Raw genomic sequence first — 17,671 nt, 5'->3', positions numbered from 1 at the left:
CCAAACCCAACAATGCAGAAGAGCTGAAGGCCACTATAAGAGCAACCTGGGCTCTCATAATACCTGAGCAGTGCCACAGACTGATCGACTCCATGCCACACCGCATTGCTGCAGTAATTCATGCAAAAGGAGCCCCAACTAACTATTAAGTGCTGTACATGCTCATACTTTTCAGTTGGCCAAGATTTCTAAAAATCCTTTTTTTTTTGTTGGTCTTAAGTAACATTCAAATTTTCTGAGATGCTGAATTTGGGATTTTCCTTAGTTGTCAGTTATAATCATCAAAATTAAAATAAATAAACATTTGAAGTATATCAGTCTGTGTGTAATGAATGAATATAATATACAAGTTTCACTTTTTGAATGGAATTAGTGAAATAAATCAACTTTTTGATGATATTCTAATTATATGACCTGCACCTGTATTACAGAGTGAAACGTACAAAAAGTGTGACTTTAAGAAATTTGATAACATACTTTGAACTATTTATTTTGATAACAATTTTTTAACTAAGCATTTGTCTCCCTTTTTTGTTTGTTACTTAATTAGTTTTTTTTAAATTGGGGATTTACCATGTTACTGCTCTGCATCAAGTATTTCTTCACGGAATAATGTTCTTCCTTTTTTTCTTCTTCGTACAAACAGGAAAGTGAGCTCAGATTCCACATCTAAAAATAGCTTTGCTTGTCTGTTCTATTTTTAGGTACTCTGCAATACTTGGTCTGCCTCAGGTTTGTTTACTTTGACGTCATCCAGAAGGACATTCCAGGTGCTAGGCTAAATCATGTTAGTCATTCAAAGGCATACTTTAAGTGTACATGTGGAATGCCCTTAGTTTAACTAATGCTGTAATGTAATGATCTTTAATTAACCCAGGGATTAATGAGCAACTTTTTCAAAAACTCCCATTCTTTAATTTTTGCCTTAACTGCTTTTGTGAAAATAGAGCAGGAATATCCAGAGAAATTAAACTTGTATATGGGATTACTGGAGGGCCAGCTGGTCAGGCGATGTGACCGCTAAAGTCTGCTGACAGCATTTAATGGACTGGAACTCAGTGATTAACTTTTCTGACTGTCTGATTTAGCACAGCTCAAGTTATGAATACCTAGAGAAAATGAACATCCACATGGGATTATAGGAGAGTAGGGTTGGGCGATTTGTAAAAAATATTTTATCGATAATCACCTTAAAGGGATCCCATGGTGTTAAGACTTGTATGGCTTAATATAACATAAATGTTGTCTCTTACTGAAATATGTAGTAGAAAACCCATGAAAGATCCACGTTATTTAAAAAATCCATTATATATTTGGACAATGGGCGGCGCCATTTTGTTTGCGTTCTAGGTTGATGACGTAGAATGGTTGTACTCTGCAATCAACTGGCGCTACCCGCAGCTATTCTTACCACAACACACCTCGGAAAATTTTCAGAGTTAAATAAAACCAATGAATTGCTTTGTAATTTATTTAAATATCGCAATATCCGATTGTATCGTCTAAAAATGACTGCTTTATTTATTTAGATAAAGGTAATTTAAAGATTATATATTTGAGGTTTTTATTATTATTATTTTTAAAAAATTATTATATATATAATTTTTTTTTATTATTATCTACAGCAAAGTATAACGCTCCCAATATGCTATAACGGAGCTGCCAACATTGGAAACTTCGAACGTTTGCATGAGATTAAACACCGGAATTTAAACTAAATAGTATTTATAAAATAATTTTAATTACAATGGTCATGTTTGTGATTCGTTTACTCATTATGTAGCCTTCACTATTTAAATTACTATTCAGAAACCGGTGCAGTTAAGCTACACTTTTTTTTTTTTTCTGATTTAACTTTTATTAGATTGCAGACCAAAATAAAATAGGCCTACTTGATGATATTATTTTTAAAATGGGAGTTATCACTGCTACACACGTTGCCGTTAGAGCAGTCAGTGCCAACAAAAGGCAAAAAGAGTGATTTTCTTAACCTTGCTGTCAATCCATGGCTCTAATAGGCCTATACTGTTTTTCTTTCTCAACCATTTGTTCATTTAAGTAAGGAATAATTGACGACGGGCCATTGAATTATTAGAAAAATAATGCACACCAAAGGTGGTAATGCAGTCATGATGCGAAGCGGTGTGTGCATTACTTTTCTAATAACATGGAGTCAATTATTCCGCTTATACTATGGTTACCACACCTAAAAACAGTGTTCAGACTATTTATTTCAAGTCATTCGTCAGGTTTTGTCCTTAAAACGCTAGTGTGCAGGACTAATTTCTTACGCCTCTAAACTCAAGCCTCCGTTGCTAATTCCAAAACGTCATTTTAGATCTAGTAATGGAGGCTTGAGCCACTGATAGCAGAAAGTTATTAATGCAGTGAGTTATTAGAGAGAGAGCGTATGTGAATTTCCTCAGTCTGTTTGTCTCTTTCAACAGTGTTTGGCAGCAGTGTCTACTAATATGAAACCGTAAGAACAGCGCCTTTATTACCTTGCTAGTGAGAAATGTCATGTAGCTTTTAAGTCGCTAAACTATTTTACTGATAAAATCGTCAGTGTCGCGCTGACAACACGTTTCTGCGCGAGTGTGTGTCCGCACTGTGTGTGTGTGCGCGCCTGAATGGGAGAGCAGATAGAGCGGGAGAAAGAGAGTATGTGCTTTCCGTACTCAATGAAACTTAAATTTGTCTCACTAAACATGGAAATTATTTGTCGTTTTTATCCGATTGTTTACTATATTTATTTGCTTGGTCGGTGTCATTGTGGGGTTTGCTTCTTTTGTTGTTGTAGGCTGTAAGGGCCTTTTTAAAATAACTGAAATAATTTGGCGTAGTGATATGGAACTGTAATGCGGTCAAGACCTGCCTGGAACTACTTTAGCCGTGCATTTCCCTGAAAATAATTGCACACCTTAGAACATTTGCCAACCAAGCAGATTCAAGCATTCAACAGCCCCGTAGTATACGACAAAAATGACTGTGTATAGGATGTTTTGAAATAATTATGTATGTATTTGTCCGTGCATTATATAAGAGGTGGCTCCTGTACGTGTGTGAATGTGAAAACAGCGCGCATGCAGAAATGTCCCCTTTGAATCGATTTTCTATTCCTATCCTAACCCTACTAACTACTAGCCAATAACCTAAAAAAAATTAAGTCATGACTTAAAAATGTTATTAACGGTTCTCATTTCTTTCAAAGGAAGCACAGGGGAAATCTTCCCGCTCTTTTGTGTGAAGGAAAGACACTTAAGATTGAAAGCTAGATATCTAGTTGCCAGAAAACAAATGTTTACTTGGTCTGCAGAGCAGGAAGTGTGCAGGAAATATGAGGTAGTGTTTGTATATCATTGATATCATCTCCCATTTCTGGTATGGTGTTTGGATAGTAGCCAACTAAAACTCAGGGATGTTACATTTGCTTCAGTGTTATCCCTAGAAATGGTAAATTGCATAGTAAGATCAGTGGTTATTATTTAATTACCAAAAAAACAAACATAGAGCACTAAATTAAGTTGGCTAAAGTTACCATTGATAGAAATGTTAAACTACATCATAGAGCTAATTAATTGTTTTTGAATATTAGCTGACTAAATTATATATTTAAAAAATAGATTTCTAGGTCTGTTTTGTGGGAACTAATGGGAAAGTCTTGCGTGTACTTTTTGTTACAAAGACTTACATAAGACACTCTCATAAACAAATACAACTGAATAGACATTTGACGCTTCTTATGAGAAGCTTGTTGGCAGCTCTTGCTTCCTGATGAAAAGTTGGATGGCTTCCAAAGTCAGTGAAGAGGATATAGTCTGCTGCTTTCATGTGCATCCAAAATTACTTTGATAAACTGTCATTTGCTGAACTGTCTTGAGTTTACTGTCATTTTACAAGAAATAATTCAATTTGGAAATGTCTTATCACTGTTGCAACTCCACTTCCCTGTGAACACTTAAACATGGTGAAGTCTCTGTAACATATGCCATCTGATAATAACATTACCTATATTAGTTACATAATGGTATTATTTCATAACGACAATTGGCATGCATATTTTGGGGGGTTTCTATTGTTTTTCAGGAAATGGAACAGATATTTTCTTAAGGAAGACTTGTATTTCTGTTGAGTCTCAGTGAGATGAGGACAAATGTGTGCCAACTTCATGTCAATGACACCGCTTCTTTCTTTGACTGAGAATGTGGAAATTCAACCTGGTTTTCATTAAGATAATTGCAAGTGCTTGTTAAAACTCATTGAGAGTTTGCTAGGGTAAAGAAACTATTGGTGCATTCTATCTAAATCTACTTTTTCTGCTTTTCTTTTCAGAGGGCCATTGGAGCCACCAACTAAGAAGGAGATGGTCCCACTGCCCAAGAGGCCAGATGAATGGAAGGACCCCTGGCGCAGGTCTAAATCCCCTAGGAGAAGGCCTGGTCTCATGGGCTCCCCTCCGCGTGGCCGTAGGCGACACAGGCCCTCTGGATCTTCAGTTTCTCTTTCCAATTCGTCTAGGTAAGATAATAAGTTTTCTTGTTAGCTAAAGGGATAGTTTACCAACCAAAAAAAAAAATATTTTACATTTACCCTCACGTCATTCGTAACATGTCTGATTTTCTTTCTTTTGAAACATATATTTGTACATACAAAGAAAGACACTTGGGACCCCACTGATTTTCGTTGATCTACTTCTCCCAATTTTCCAGGTCTTCATCCCGGTCCTCATCGTTCACGGGTTCTGGCTCTTCCCGTTCCCGATCTCGTTCACGGTCTTCATCAATGAGTTCCTACTCAAGTCACTCCTCTCAGCACAGCTCTTTCAGTGGAAGCCGCTCTAGGCAAGATATGATGATTTGTCATGCTAATTTAATGACATTCAGTACATTCAGTATACCACATTTATAAATGGCTGGTTTTTATTGTGAAAGTTTGCTTATATTAATCACTTTACTTTTCATTGTCTAGATCGCGATCCTTCTCTTCCTCGCCCTCACCAACCCCCTCGGCACAAAGAAACACTAATAAAAACAAAGCTGAGCAGCCTCCTGTTGCAGTGAAAGGGTAAATGCACACACTCATGCTCTCAAAACCAGACAAATGGTATATACACTGTCGTTCAAAAATTTGGGATTAGTACGATTTTTTTCTTCATGAAAGACATGCTTACTGGTGTGATTTAAAAAAATAATAATAATTTATACTCCCTACCTAAAAAATATGACCCACGTGAATTGAGTGAAAAGAAAATTGTTTGGGGGGAGGGGTAATGGTTACTGTATGATGATTGAAATCACGAATTTGCCTTTATAATTACTAAATTGTGGCATCGTCTGTGGGACACCCTTAGCATAGCCAGGGTTCAAAGCAGCAAATGCGAGTACAAATCGGTGTTGAACTGTTGTTACTCGCCAGTTGGCGGTTGAATTTTGACAATGTATAGTTGTGAGAATGTGATATGGCTTAGTGCAATTATCAAATCGCTGTTGTAATTATTTAAATATAGTCTGACGCCCTTGCATGTTTCTGGAGCATTCGTTCATTTTCAGTTTCGCTTCACAGTAAATGCTGCTCTGTAAGTGCTGTGTGTTTGAGTCCCTTATAATTTGCATTTGGGAATGCAACATGCGCCAACCATCTTCCCCAAATTCATAATGAGAATCATTTATAAATCTGTTGTCAAAAAAGAGTATCAGAAAACTCCCTGCGTTTTTCCACCAAAATAAATAAAAGCTCAATGATTGATAGCAAAGAAATGAAGACAACTATAAATGTTAGCATTGTAATTTTACTGTTCTGTAAAATAAAATAAGAATAATTATAGTTTTTATTATTGTTAATAATAGTATTACTAATATGTTAATACTTTTATTGTACCATGCATTATAATATATGATTGTGATTATTATTAAATACTCAGTACAGTATTCTACAGAACTTAACTTTACAGTAAAATAGTATGTCTTACTGCAGTAGTAGGATATTTCTTTATTAATTTAAGGCAATAATAATAATAATACATTTGGTGGGGGTCTTAAGCTGATTACATTCCTGATTAAATTGATCAAACATGACTGTAAAGACATTAATAATATTACAAAAGGTTTTGATTAAAATTTTTGTTGTTATTTTGAACTTTCTATTCATCAAAGAATCCCGAAAAAAAATGTATCATGTGACGTGATAATGATGCTGAAAATTCAGACATTTTAAATTGTAATGTTTCACAGTATTACTGTTTTTACTATATTTGTTTAATAAATCGAACAAATTAATACTTGGTGAGCATAATAGATGACTTTCAGAAACTTTTAAAAATCCCCAAACTTTTGAACCGCTGTGTACCTCAAATCTATATCAACACAGCCAGTTAAACACTGAGGCTTAGCGTTTTGGCTGATTCTAGCTGTAGTCGTCAGAACTGGTCCCCTTGTTAACTCACTGCATGCACGTGAAAATAACATATTTTCATTCAGCCACCCGTTGAAGCCTGGTGCACTGCCCCCTCCTCGCAGGGAGAAAGGACCTCCCAAAATGATGCCCAGCCCCTCGTTGCCTGAACAGCTGGGGAAACCACCCAAGCCAATCACGGAGGCAGGAAAGCCCCCCAACCCCCGTCCACCTGGAAGACCTCCTGCACCCAAAGAACCGAAAGAACCCCCAAACATGAGAGAAGGACGTAAGAAAGAACGTCAACAGCACAACCCACCTCGCAGGTACAGCACACGTTACATGTTCATTCTGACATTAACATAAACTATCGCTCTTTGCAAAGTTGTTTTACGGCCATTTACAAGGATCGTCCACCCAAAAATGAAAATTCTATAATTATTTACACGTCATGTTGTTCCAAATAAAAAAAAATTCTCAAAAATCTTGAATTTGATATGTTTTGATACTGAAATACCTGAAACGGTTCCAATACTCCTTTTCTGTAGTATCAATACACTGATACTAGCTGCGCGTTTTCGCTGTCATTTCTCTCCGATTTCATTCCCTCTGGTTGTATTGTTCCCACAGGTTTTGCGCTCACACCAAATCGGCTTATTGTGCTTAAATGGTCAAATACATATGCCAGCTTTCCCTGTTGTACGAAAAATGGTATCACATATCAATATTTTTCAAGTTGACAGCACTATTCCAAACCTTTACACATTTTCTTTATTTTGTTAAACACGAGAGGTGACACACATGAGGTGATAAGGATTGGGATTGTCAAGTTCCAAAATGAAAAAAAAAAAAAAACATTACATATGGCCTTTTAAGGTCTTTGCACACTGAGTCGAAATCTTCATATGCGTTTTTTTCTTTTTTGTCATCATGTGGCTCTCTCAAAATGCTTGCTACGGAATCTGATGCGAAAAACACTGAAAATCGAACCCAGTCTGAATTTTTTTATGACGGACGAAAGTTTCAGAGACAGGGCAGCGTATAAACGTGATTGACACTACATGAGCTTGTTATTATTTTTTAACTTGTGAAAATTTCAGATGAGAATTTCGGACTCCGTGTGCAAGGACCTTTGGACTGGGAGTTTGATGCCTGTTTAAAATAATTTATATACTATTAATTATTATTTGTAATTTTGGAACTTTTTGCAAAACCCCAATCACGTTCATTTATTATTATTTTAGTTTAGTTTTTATTTTAATTATAGGGTTAGTAATAAATAGTGGAATTTTTATTTAAGGTTCTTTAAGGATTGCATCATAAGAGCTGGAGATTTTAGTTTCTATCTTGATTAGTGTGCTTGTTTTTTTTGTTTTTGACATTTTGCGTTTTGAGTGTATTTGCATATGAACTGTTCCCAATGATCAGTGTTATAGGCTGAACACAGCATGTCTGTTTTTGTTTGTGTGAGAGAGAGAGTGAGAGTCAAGAAAGGCCGCTTTTCAGCACACGGAAGCAGCATGTGACAGTTCTGTGATCTGTAGCAGTGAGAGTGAAGTTTCGCTGTGGATGTGGAATACCCTGTGTGGGTGTTCAGGAAAATCTCCTGTCCCGCTGGTTCTAATGCCTCAGCACAAAGAAGCTTTTGTTGATTTGTCGTAGTTATCATAACTGTCATTATGTCATTGGCATTTGGCCAGATGCAGTTGGCATTTAGGACACATCTGATACATCTGGATTTGTGGCTGGTGCTTGCCCATGCAAAACTTGTAGGTTCTTGCTCTGCAGTTGGGTATTGCGAGTGGGTTGGTAGTTGTTTAATTGGCCATGTCTACAAGATATTTTGTGCCTTATTCCCCTTTGCCAAAAAAATTATCACTCACAAAAGAAATAGCCAATCAAACAATCCACAATCAAACAATGCACTATTAGGGAGATGTCTGTTAGGGATGCGTTAGGTTGAGAAGTTACTTGCTACCTCATTTTGCAGCTCGCATGTTTGGATTCATTTTGAAATGTGGGGTGCATGTGAAAAATTAGTTGACTAATGTATATCAATAAGCCATATAAATAATCATAATGAGCCTTTAATAGCTTATTTACAATATCAGTGCTCAAGAGCACACATTGCCACAGCGCACCGGCAAAAGTAGTGATTAAGAATGTGTCGTGAAATAGTAAGGAGACTGTCTATACATTTTAATAATTTCTTGATAATGTTTTCAACTGCAGAGATTTAGTCGACGATGCTGACTCTCCATCTCCGCAGCAGTGGATGCGCCTATATGCATGTTTCATATGGATTACATAATCTGAGTATATTTGCTTTCCACTTGAATTGGTTGACAATCGCTTGACGTTTCATAGATAAATTTGTCATCTCTGTGAGGCAAGTTTACACTGAGTTTTGGTTTATTTTTTTACCTCAATTTCACAGAGGCCGAGACGACAGAAAGCGCGTCCTGTTTGTGGTCTTTTTTTCCAAAGGCAGATCTGTTCCTCACGGACTATGTGACTTCGCCACAAGTTTTTTTTCTCTGCGCCCAAACCAACTAATAACATTTTTGGTCGACTAACGATTAGTCGATTATTAGGGGGCAGCCCTAGCCTGACGTCGTCGGACTCAATTCTAGTCAGATATGAGTCTGATACTGCTCCATTGGGTTGTGATTATGGGGCGTGTTTTAACCGAACCAGGAAAGACCTCAATTGGATAGACCTACAACCAATCAGAACAACGGAGCAACGCATAGTTGTCAACAGAACTCAACTGCACGCACGCTGGAATAAGTAGAAGAAGATGAGTGTAAACGATATGTGCCGGTGTTGTAAAAAATAATTTAAGGATACACAGAGTACTTACCACCACGATCATCATCTTTGAGAGAAATAGTAAAGGTGAATGCATATACGAACAAGTTCTCAGTTTAGGATTAGAACGAATTCAACCCAAGCGCTCTTTGGTGACGTGAATGCTTGCGTTACTGTTCATCATCTGTCCGTCATCGTATAAAGCCCGCCCTGACAATTTCATTGGTCTGAACAGCTCCGTTCGTGCATAGTTCCTCCACAACGGATCAAGTCCTGACCGAATTTCATGAACTCAAATGTTGTGGGCAGGGCTAAATTCGGCTGGCATCCAGGCTAGGGCGGCCTAGAAAATTCAAAGAATAAGGACAAAAAAGTAACTATTTAATTCACACTTTTGATCCAAGTCCTGAATAAAAGTATTGATTTTAATTTTATTTTGAATGGTAGTGTGTATAATAAAAACTAATAGAATGTACGTGTGCTGAAATGGTGTTTATTTAAAGGAAGTCTGTAAAGTCTGTTACCATTTTGCTGTGACATACTCTCTGTAAATTCATTTTAATTATGAGAACTGGCTTCCATTTTAAAAGGTTATGTTGTACTGTTCCATAGTTATTGTCAAAGAGGAACATTCTCAGTTGTCAAGCAGAAGAACGTCAAATGTGACGTGGATGCACAGATGTATGTTCTTCCCTTTGCTTTGGATTTTTTACTTGCAGAGTTGTAATGATTACAGAAATGCCGAGGTCTGAATTAACCTTAACCTGTTAACTGTCACCACCCTTTTTGAGAGTAGATAACCTAATGGTTGTAATTCATGAATGCTAAGCGTGGTCTCTTTTTAAACAAGACACTCAGCAGATTATTGCAGAAGTGAAAGTAAAAAATATATATATAGTCATTTGGAAAATTGCTATTCAAATCAAAGCCATCTCTAACCAAGGGACACTGAGCAGAAAGAGGTATATACATATATAATATAAATCATGTACATAAGAGCTCTTGCTTCATTATCAGATAGTTGATTGACAAAACGGTTAATTCAATAGTTAATTCGGTGAAGTATTCATCAGACTGAACCAAATCTGTAACCTGTAAGAACCAGTTTGTTTGCAAACTGCACCAATTAACCACACTAATTCTGTCTCCAGTGCGTGACCAACATTTCTCTCTCGCTTCCTGTCTGTTTCTCCTGCAGGCGAACAGCGAGTGGCAGTCTAAGTGGCAGCAGTTTTTCTGGCTCCAGCTCAAAATCCCATTCCTCCTCTGCCTCTCTCTCCCGGTCCCGTTCCGGATCGCACAAATCTAGGTATGTTGTGCACACAGACAGTAGAGTCCAAACAAAAAACAAAAAATCCTCTCAATTGAAAAGGTCATATGTAAATATCATGGTATCACCAAATGTCTGTGCGGTTTTGCAGGTCTCTGTCGGTCAGTAGCGTGTCATCTGTATCCTCCGCCTCCTCCAGCAGTAGCTCGGTCAGGAGCGCTGACTCTGATGACATGTACGCTGACCTGGCCAGCCCCGTGTCCTCCGCCAGCTCCCGATCACCCACTCCAGGCCATGCACGCAAGGAAAGGGGCCCTCCACGGGACAGGGGCCCCAACAAAGACAGAGGTACTGTGGCTCAGTGACTGTCACATTTTTTGAAGTACAAATCGAATAAGCCATAAATATAATTTTATTGTTATTGTAAACTAAAACTTTTTTTTTCCCGTTAGATGAATTAAAACTTAAATAAAATATAAATATTACACTAAAAAACTATTTTATTTAAATTAGTTTTCAAGGCAACATTTATTTTTGTGATGTGAACTAACACGAACAATGAACAACTTTTTTTTATTAACTAATATTGACAAATGCTGTAAAAATGTATTGCTCATAGTTATTTCATATTAACTAATGCATTAACTAATGAAACCTTTTTGTGAAGTGCTACTGAAGTGCTAAAACAACTAAAACTGAAATAAAAATAAATTAAAGCCAAGTAGAGAAATTAGTAACACTATTTTAAGGTGACATAGGTACATGTTACTACATGTACTTATTATAGTAACAAGTAAATTATAATGTAACTCTATAGTAAGTACATTTAGTTTAATTAATAGTATCAGTACTTGAGTAAGTACAATGTAACTACGTCACCTTAAAATTAAGTGTAACCGAAAAAACTAATACAAATGAGAGAAGCACATAAAAAAAAAAAAAAACTTAAACTAAAATGAAAATGTAAAAAATAGTAATAACTACTATAATACTATACAAGTAAAACTAAATTAACACTGCTGTTTTGTGTGGTGTCCTTTCAAGGAAAACCGCCAAAGAAAGACGAGCCTTTCAGAGATGAGCGGAAACGAGTGGACCCCTCCGGTCTCCCCCCTAAGGCCAGCTCCGGCATGCCTAGATCTGGAAACAGAGGTCACCCCATGCACCCGCCGCCTATGGGTCCTCCAGGAGGATACGGCTCTCACAAGGACATCAAACTCACCCTGCTAAACAAGGTAAACGGGGAAGGTGCTTTTACTTTCAAGCAGCTGTGTAGAAGTGCATGATGGATGAACGACTTCTTTATTTCTTCTTTGGCCAGCAACAAACCGACAGAGGCAATAGGAAAAGGTACTTTCCTGCCGATAAAGAGCGACCCCCTTCGCCTCTCAGCAAGAGGATAGCGATGTCACCTGACAGAGGTAAACAACACGACATATGACACCTTCACTGTCCATTAGAAAACCCCTCTAGATACAGTTGTGCTTAAGGTCTTTGCTCAAAAGATGTCCAGATATCAGTGGTGCACCTCACCGCAATCTGCTCTCTCGGTTCCTCAAGCACCACTCTCTGATCTCTCCATAGGTCGAGACAGGAGAATGCCCGGGCGACCCCCGCTGTCTCCCAGAATGGATCGGCCCAAAGGCCAAGGTCCTCGACCCATGCCACCACAAGGAGAAAGGTACCCACTGCCACTTTCTTTTCTCACACTCTTCTGAATATCCCTGCAAATATGTGGTGGTTTCCGTCAATTGACATGTTCTTGTTTGAATTTTTTTTTGCTTGTATATAAATGTATTCATTTGATTTGTTTGCATGAGAACTATAAATTGCCCTTTTATAAAATTTCTGTTAGTATAGATAACGTGCAACGTATATATACGTTGAGCAGTGACTGAGAGTAGTTTTTATTATTCTAGCTTTTATCAAAAAAAATCCCCAGGTTTGGTCTGCTTTAGTTCCCTTTTTATGTGTATGGTGGATCAAGGTGTTTTATAACAAAAAGCTTTATCATTCTGTGACTAAGACTAAAGACTTAAAAATATCCCATGTTCGCAAATTTTTTGTCAATTCTCTTTGTTTTCCCCTCTCCAGGAAGCGTCCTCTATCTCCTCCACCCAAGTCTTCTGGGAAAGGCCCTGCTGCCGTGTCTGCAGGTAAACCTCCTGCGACCGGGGCTGGATCCGGTTCTGGCTCCGCTTCTAGTTCTGGCTCGGGCAAGCCGAGCAGCACCCTTTCTCGCCGTGAGGAGCTGCTAAAACAGCTAAAGGCTGTCGAGGACGCCATAGCCCGCAAAAGGGCAAAAATCCCTGGGAAATAATAAACCTGGTGTCATCCAACTGGGACATCCGTTTTTGCCCAGTGTATGCCTGAAATGGGGAAATGGTTGCCGTTCTGAACTCCAAGGACGTCTCGCATAAATGTCCTAGGGAAAAGAGACTGCAGTTACATTTCTGCTTGTTTTGCCCTCAGAGAGAGGTTGTCTAGATTTTATATCGATGTGATAAAGTTGATAAGTGGCGCTGTTCACTTGTTTGTTTTCGCAGGAGGATGGAATGTTTACTTGTAGTGTCTCAAGATAAAAAAAAACCCTGTGTACATTCAGTGCTCATTTTTGCTCTGCATCCCGCCACAATCCCTTCTCCCTCATATTCTAGTTGCTTTTTCCTTACTCCTGTTATTTTATGGGGCGAGTTACGGTGGACAGGTGTATACTTAAGATGCTTGGACCATCCTGGACGCATCTGCGCATTCGACGTCGGTCCTGCTCGAAGAATCCAGAACTGCATTTTCAGAGCCTTTACCGTTTCAAAAGTCCACCATAACCGATGAATTTGTCTATCCACCGCCACGTGTTTAGCCATTACTATTTTTCACCATGTACAACTACAAAGCCAGATGACACAATACCTGTTGCTTAAAGTGTATGATTCTAGAGAACCAATGACAGTGATGTGAAGTATTGCTTTTTTTTTAAGATTCTGCATTGTCTCTCTTTCCCCCCCCCCCCCCCCCCCTAGCTTTTCAAGTGAAAACCTGCATTTTATTTGTCCCTCATTTTTAGTTGAAAGTGTGAGAGGCTGCAATGGGGACACCTGGAGATAAGGAATAATTCCGTCTTGCTTTTTGTGACAGGAAAAAAAAGCTTCTAAATAAACTATTTTGATAAAGAGAATACATCTGTTGAAATGATTCCTCTTTGATGGAAAGATGACATCTAATGAAAGACTTTCCCCGGCTGTGCGCATATGAAGGTCTTTGTTTCTGCAGAGCATGTGCGCACATCATCATCAGTTTGTGCTTTTTTTTGATTACTTGGTTCTGTTTGTTGTTCCACAGTCCTCCGTCTGCAGCTTAGTATCAACACCTAAAACAAATTAGTGAGATCATCCATTGACAGGGTTGGAACATTATTCATCTCCCTTTGTTTGTACATTTTTACGTCACCAGTTGTAAGAGTTAAATAATTTGTAATACTCTTCTGTGATGCACCCACATTCTTTCATGAGTCATTTTAAATGATTAAGCCATTGTGTTTCGTGCTATTACTGTGGTGCTCTAGTGTCAGTGCAGCTGAATACAATATGATATGCGGTTGGCGTCAAAATATTGGGAGCTTAACAAATGATCCACCTTCAGATCTCAAACCTATTATAGATGCTTATATCCTCAAACAATGGCAAGCCAAATGGGATCGGTGTAATAGATAAACTTTACTAAATCAATTCTATGGTTGGTGGACAACATTCTACACTTGCTCTCGAATGGGTCACTCCAGACTAACCAATCTGGCTTTGTTAATGGGTGATGCCCCTTTATGACCCTCTTGCCCGAATCCTTTATTTCTGACGCATATTTTAATGGACTGTGATGTCTTGATTCTCTACTGTTCAGTTGACTTGTAATGAAGTGAGGCCAGATTTAGTTTTAAAATCATCAGATAAACTTTTTTTATTTGATATTTTTACTTTTTATATCAATTTTTTTCTCGCCATGAATATAGCTGTGGTAGCTGGCATGGTGTTAAATAAAAACAAATTGGGTCATTGTATAAATCAGAAGCAGTAAAAAGTTGACTATAAAAACAAATGGTTCATTAATAAATATTAGAATATTTAATACATAGACTAAATGTGCAATCTGCTTTGAATACTATAGTTATTTCAGAGTAATACAAAAGTGCTAATATTATAGTTTCTTAATGTTGATGCCATGTTAAATATGTGTGATTGAATCATCAGTTTCACATTCTTCGTAGAATGTATAGAATTCATGCATGAAGCTTAGGGGACTCCTGGGGAGATGTTTTTGGGCTGATCATGATGCTGTTGGGAAATTCACTTGGTCTTGTCCCGTGATGGCAACCCCACAGAAAACTGCTATCAAAGCTCATTTTAGTTAATGAATGACCTGTTATTGAGGGCTCTTTTGTCACAACCAAAACATCCAGGGGGCTCCCACAAATCTCTCCACATTCACTCTTCCAGGGATTTGAAAAGGTCACAAAATGCTCAGAAAAGGGAACATTTCCTCCATCTGAATATTGGCGATACCTGTACATGTTAATGATATTCGATTTAGCCTTATAGTGAAATGCAGGGTAAGTTTGGCAAATGTTTTGTGACACACGTCTTGCATCACCTCTTGTGAGTAATATTAATGGAGCTAATTATTACAGGATGTGTGTTTTTTTAATAAGTTTAATACTTACATCTCCCCTATCCTATCAAAGAAATATATAACTATAAATGACTGAAGTACTGCGTTTAATGAATGAAGTTTGTCACTTGCTGGCGATATGAGAGCAGAAACACTCCCACTTTCTCATTCATATTATTCATATTTGAAAGTTCAAATTGCTCATTTGAGTAATAACTGACAGACTGCTAATGAATAGACTTTTTTTTTTTTTTAAAGTGAAGGTCTGAAGGATTTTTTTCAAGATGCTTGTGTAGACTAAATAGCGCTTCATATGAAAGAGGAAGCACGGAAGTAAATATTTATTACTATTTCCTCCTACTCGGATTTTCCCTGGGTGATGATGGACAACAGGTGAGTATAGTATAAATATAAGCGTTCTATGCTGTAAGGCCATAACAGTCCTGAGGCCAACCTGAGCATTGAACTAAAGCATCACTCTGAGAATTTATAATAAAGTCTAAACAAATTATGTGGGTAAGTAGAAAAAAAGTTTATGGTAGATATTTTTTACAAAGTAATACATGTCGTCTTAACCTATGAAAAATTATTTTTCTTCATAAAGAAATTGATGTTGCACCCTATTTATTGTGTTTATTTATTCTTTACCTTGCAGTTCCCACTGTTTTTTGGAATATTTTTCTTCTTGTCGGAGAACATCGTGGAAGGAAAGGATATGGGATGCTTCAGCAAGGCACACACCAAGTTACTTAGCTCGATGCTTACACACGCCAGTGACGCCACACGCTCGCATCCGAAGCACAGCAGTCATTCGGCGGACTCCTGCGTGGACGCCGATCCGACTTCACCACACAAGAGTGAGCGCTCACTGGCCCCCTGGCGGACAAGGTAGATACAGCTCTTTCTACAACCTATTTAAAGGGATAGTTCACCCAAAAATGAAAATTCTGTCAAAATGAAGATATTTTTGATGAAAACCGAGAGCTCTCAGGCCCCTCCATAGGCAGCAATTTCATTACCATTTTCAAGGCCTACAGAAATGTAGGAAAGACATTATTAATTAAAATAGTCCATGTGACTCCAGTGGTTCAGCCTTAATTTAATGAAGCGAAGAGAATACTTTTTTTGTGCAAAAAACAAACAAAAATAACAACTTTATTCAACAATCTCTTCCGTGTCAGTCTTTTACACTTCTGAGTTTTACAGCAGAACGGCAGCTCACCATTGGCTAGCTCCTGCGTCAGCATCACACGCTTGCGTCGTGGTGCTCACGTGAACAGCTTCGGCCAATGGTAAGCCGGCGTTCTGACAAAGCACTGCTCTGAATTTACTACGTCAACAGCTTAGGAGACTGACATGAAAGAAAAGAGATTGTTGAATAAAGTTGTCGTTTTTTTGCGCACAAAAAGTATTCTCGTCACTTCGTAAAATTAAGGTTGAACCGCTGTAGTCACATGGACTATTTTAACAATGTCTTTCCTACCTTTCAACGCCTTGAAAGTGTTAATTAAGAAAATGTGTTAAATCAGAAAGCTTGCGGATTTCATAAAAAATATCTTAATTTGTGTTCCGAACATGAACGAAGATATCAGAGAAATCAGAACCCTGTTCAGCAGTGAAGCATTGCTAATGACCTAATCGTACCAGCCTCTCGATAATCTCCAAAATGTATTTCTTTCATATTATGCATACTCATACAATGCCCTGTGTGCTTTGTTTGGCTTTATAACGAAAATGAATGGGGGAAAAGTGGGTGGAGTTGTTATGAGTCCGGTTTTGTAGTGTTCAAATATCAAAACAAAATCCTAAAATAAAACAGTTGTGTTTGTGTCATATATATTGAATTTCACCAAATTTAGTGACCTGCTACACGTCTCATGCCTTTCTATCTGTTGTATTTTCAGCACTGTGCACGTGCCAGATATGTACCCCAAATCATATGAGGAAGCAAAGTGTTTGTGTGATGGATGCCTCATTAACGGGGTTGAAAACATGACCTACAACTCTGTGCCCGTGAAGAAATCTCGTTTATTCCTGAAGAAGGTCCCTTGCCCATTAGACCCGTCCAAATACTCTCTAGAGTTTGAAAATATTCTAGTGACTGTGGCCTGTACCTGTGTGGTCCCTCAGCAGTAAGAGAGGACAATATCCACCAAAGCTGTAGAGACTTGTCTCATGTACCATGGCGTGTTTGTTTTAAAATGCAATTTTTGATAAGGTACTTAAACTGTTTGATATGCTTATATGAATAAGCTAAAAAGGTTGCATGTGTCACATGTTTATAAACCAACATAGTCTTTCTTGAAAGGAAGACATGTTTGTATTATTGTAAAACACTACTTTATTTAGACATTATTTATTTAAATAATAATAACTTATTTACTATTTATTTAACTTTTATATAAATTATTCATTTGTGTGAACTTTTGTTCTTGTGCCTATAGCTGTCCTTTTATAACTCTGTCAATGACAGGAATAGTTATACTAAGTTTGTTTCAGTGATAACAATAAAATGTATTAGAATGTTTTGTTTTCTTAAAC

At 37.7% G+C, this 17,671-nt stretch overlaps 1 protein-coding gene across 3 annotated transcripts in view; it reads left to right on the top strand.

Annotated features, from left to right (window-relative positions):
• zc3h18 (zinc finger CCCH-type containing 18) overlaps window positions 1-13,638 on the top strand; it is a 52,055-nt gene extending 38,417 nt beyond the window's left edge. For 2 of the 3 annotated variants that reach the window (XM_079825583.1, XM_079825584.1), the window contains exons 10-19: window positions 4,333-4,518; window positions 4,710-4,841; window positions 4,969-5,064; window positions 6,477-6,716; window positions 10,400-10,510; window positions 10,623-10,819; window positions 11,516-11,706; window positions 11,793-11,892; window positions 12,056-12,152; window positions 12,566-13,638. In XM_079825583.1, coding sequence (XP_079681709.1) covers window positions 4,333-4,518; window positions 4,710-4,841; window positions 4,969-5,064; window positions 6,477-6,716; window positions 10,400-10,510; window positions 10,623-10,819; window positions 11,516-11,706; window positions 11,793-11,892; window positions 12,056-12,152; window positions 12,566-12,791 — 1,576 coding nt within the window. In that variant the 3' untranslated portion in view covers window positions 12,792-13,638. The remainder of the gene's footprint in view (window positions 1-4,332; window positions 4,519-4,709; window positions 4,842-4,968; window positions 5,065-6,476; window positions 6,717-10,399; window positions 10,511-10,622; window positions 10,820-11,515; window positions 11,707-11,792; window positions 11,893-12,055; window positions 12,153-12,565) is intronic. The other variant, XM_079825585.1, reaches the window with a different exon arrangement.
• The last annotated feature ends 4,033 nt before the right edge of the window (window positions 13,639-17,671 follow it).

Source organism: Gobio gobio (genome assembly GCF_949357685.1).
Source record: "Gobio gobio genome assembly, chromosome: 9".
In the NCBI taxonomy this organism is placed as follows: domain Eukaryota; kingdom Metazoa; phylum Chordata; class Actinopteri; order Cypriniformes; family Gobionidae; genus Gobio; species Gobio gobio.
The sequence above is the reverse complement of the archived record's forward strand: the minus strand, read 5'-3'. Positions and strand labels throughout refer to the sequence as shown.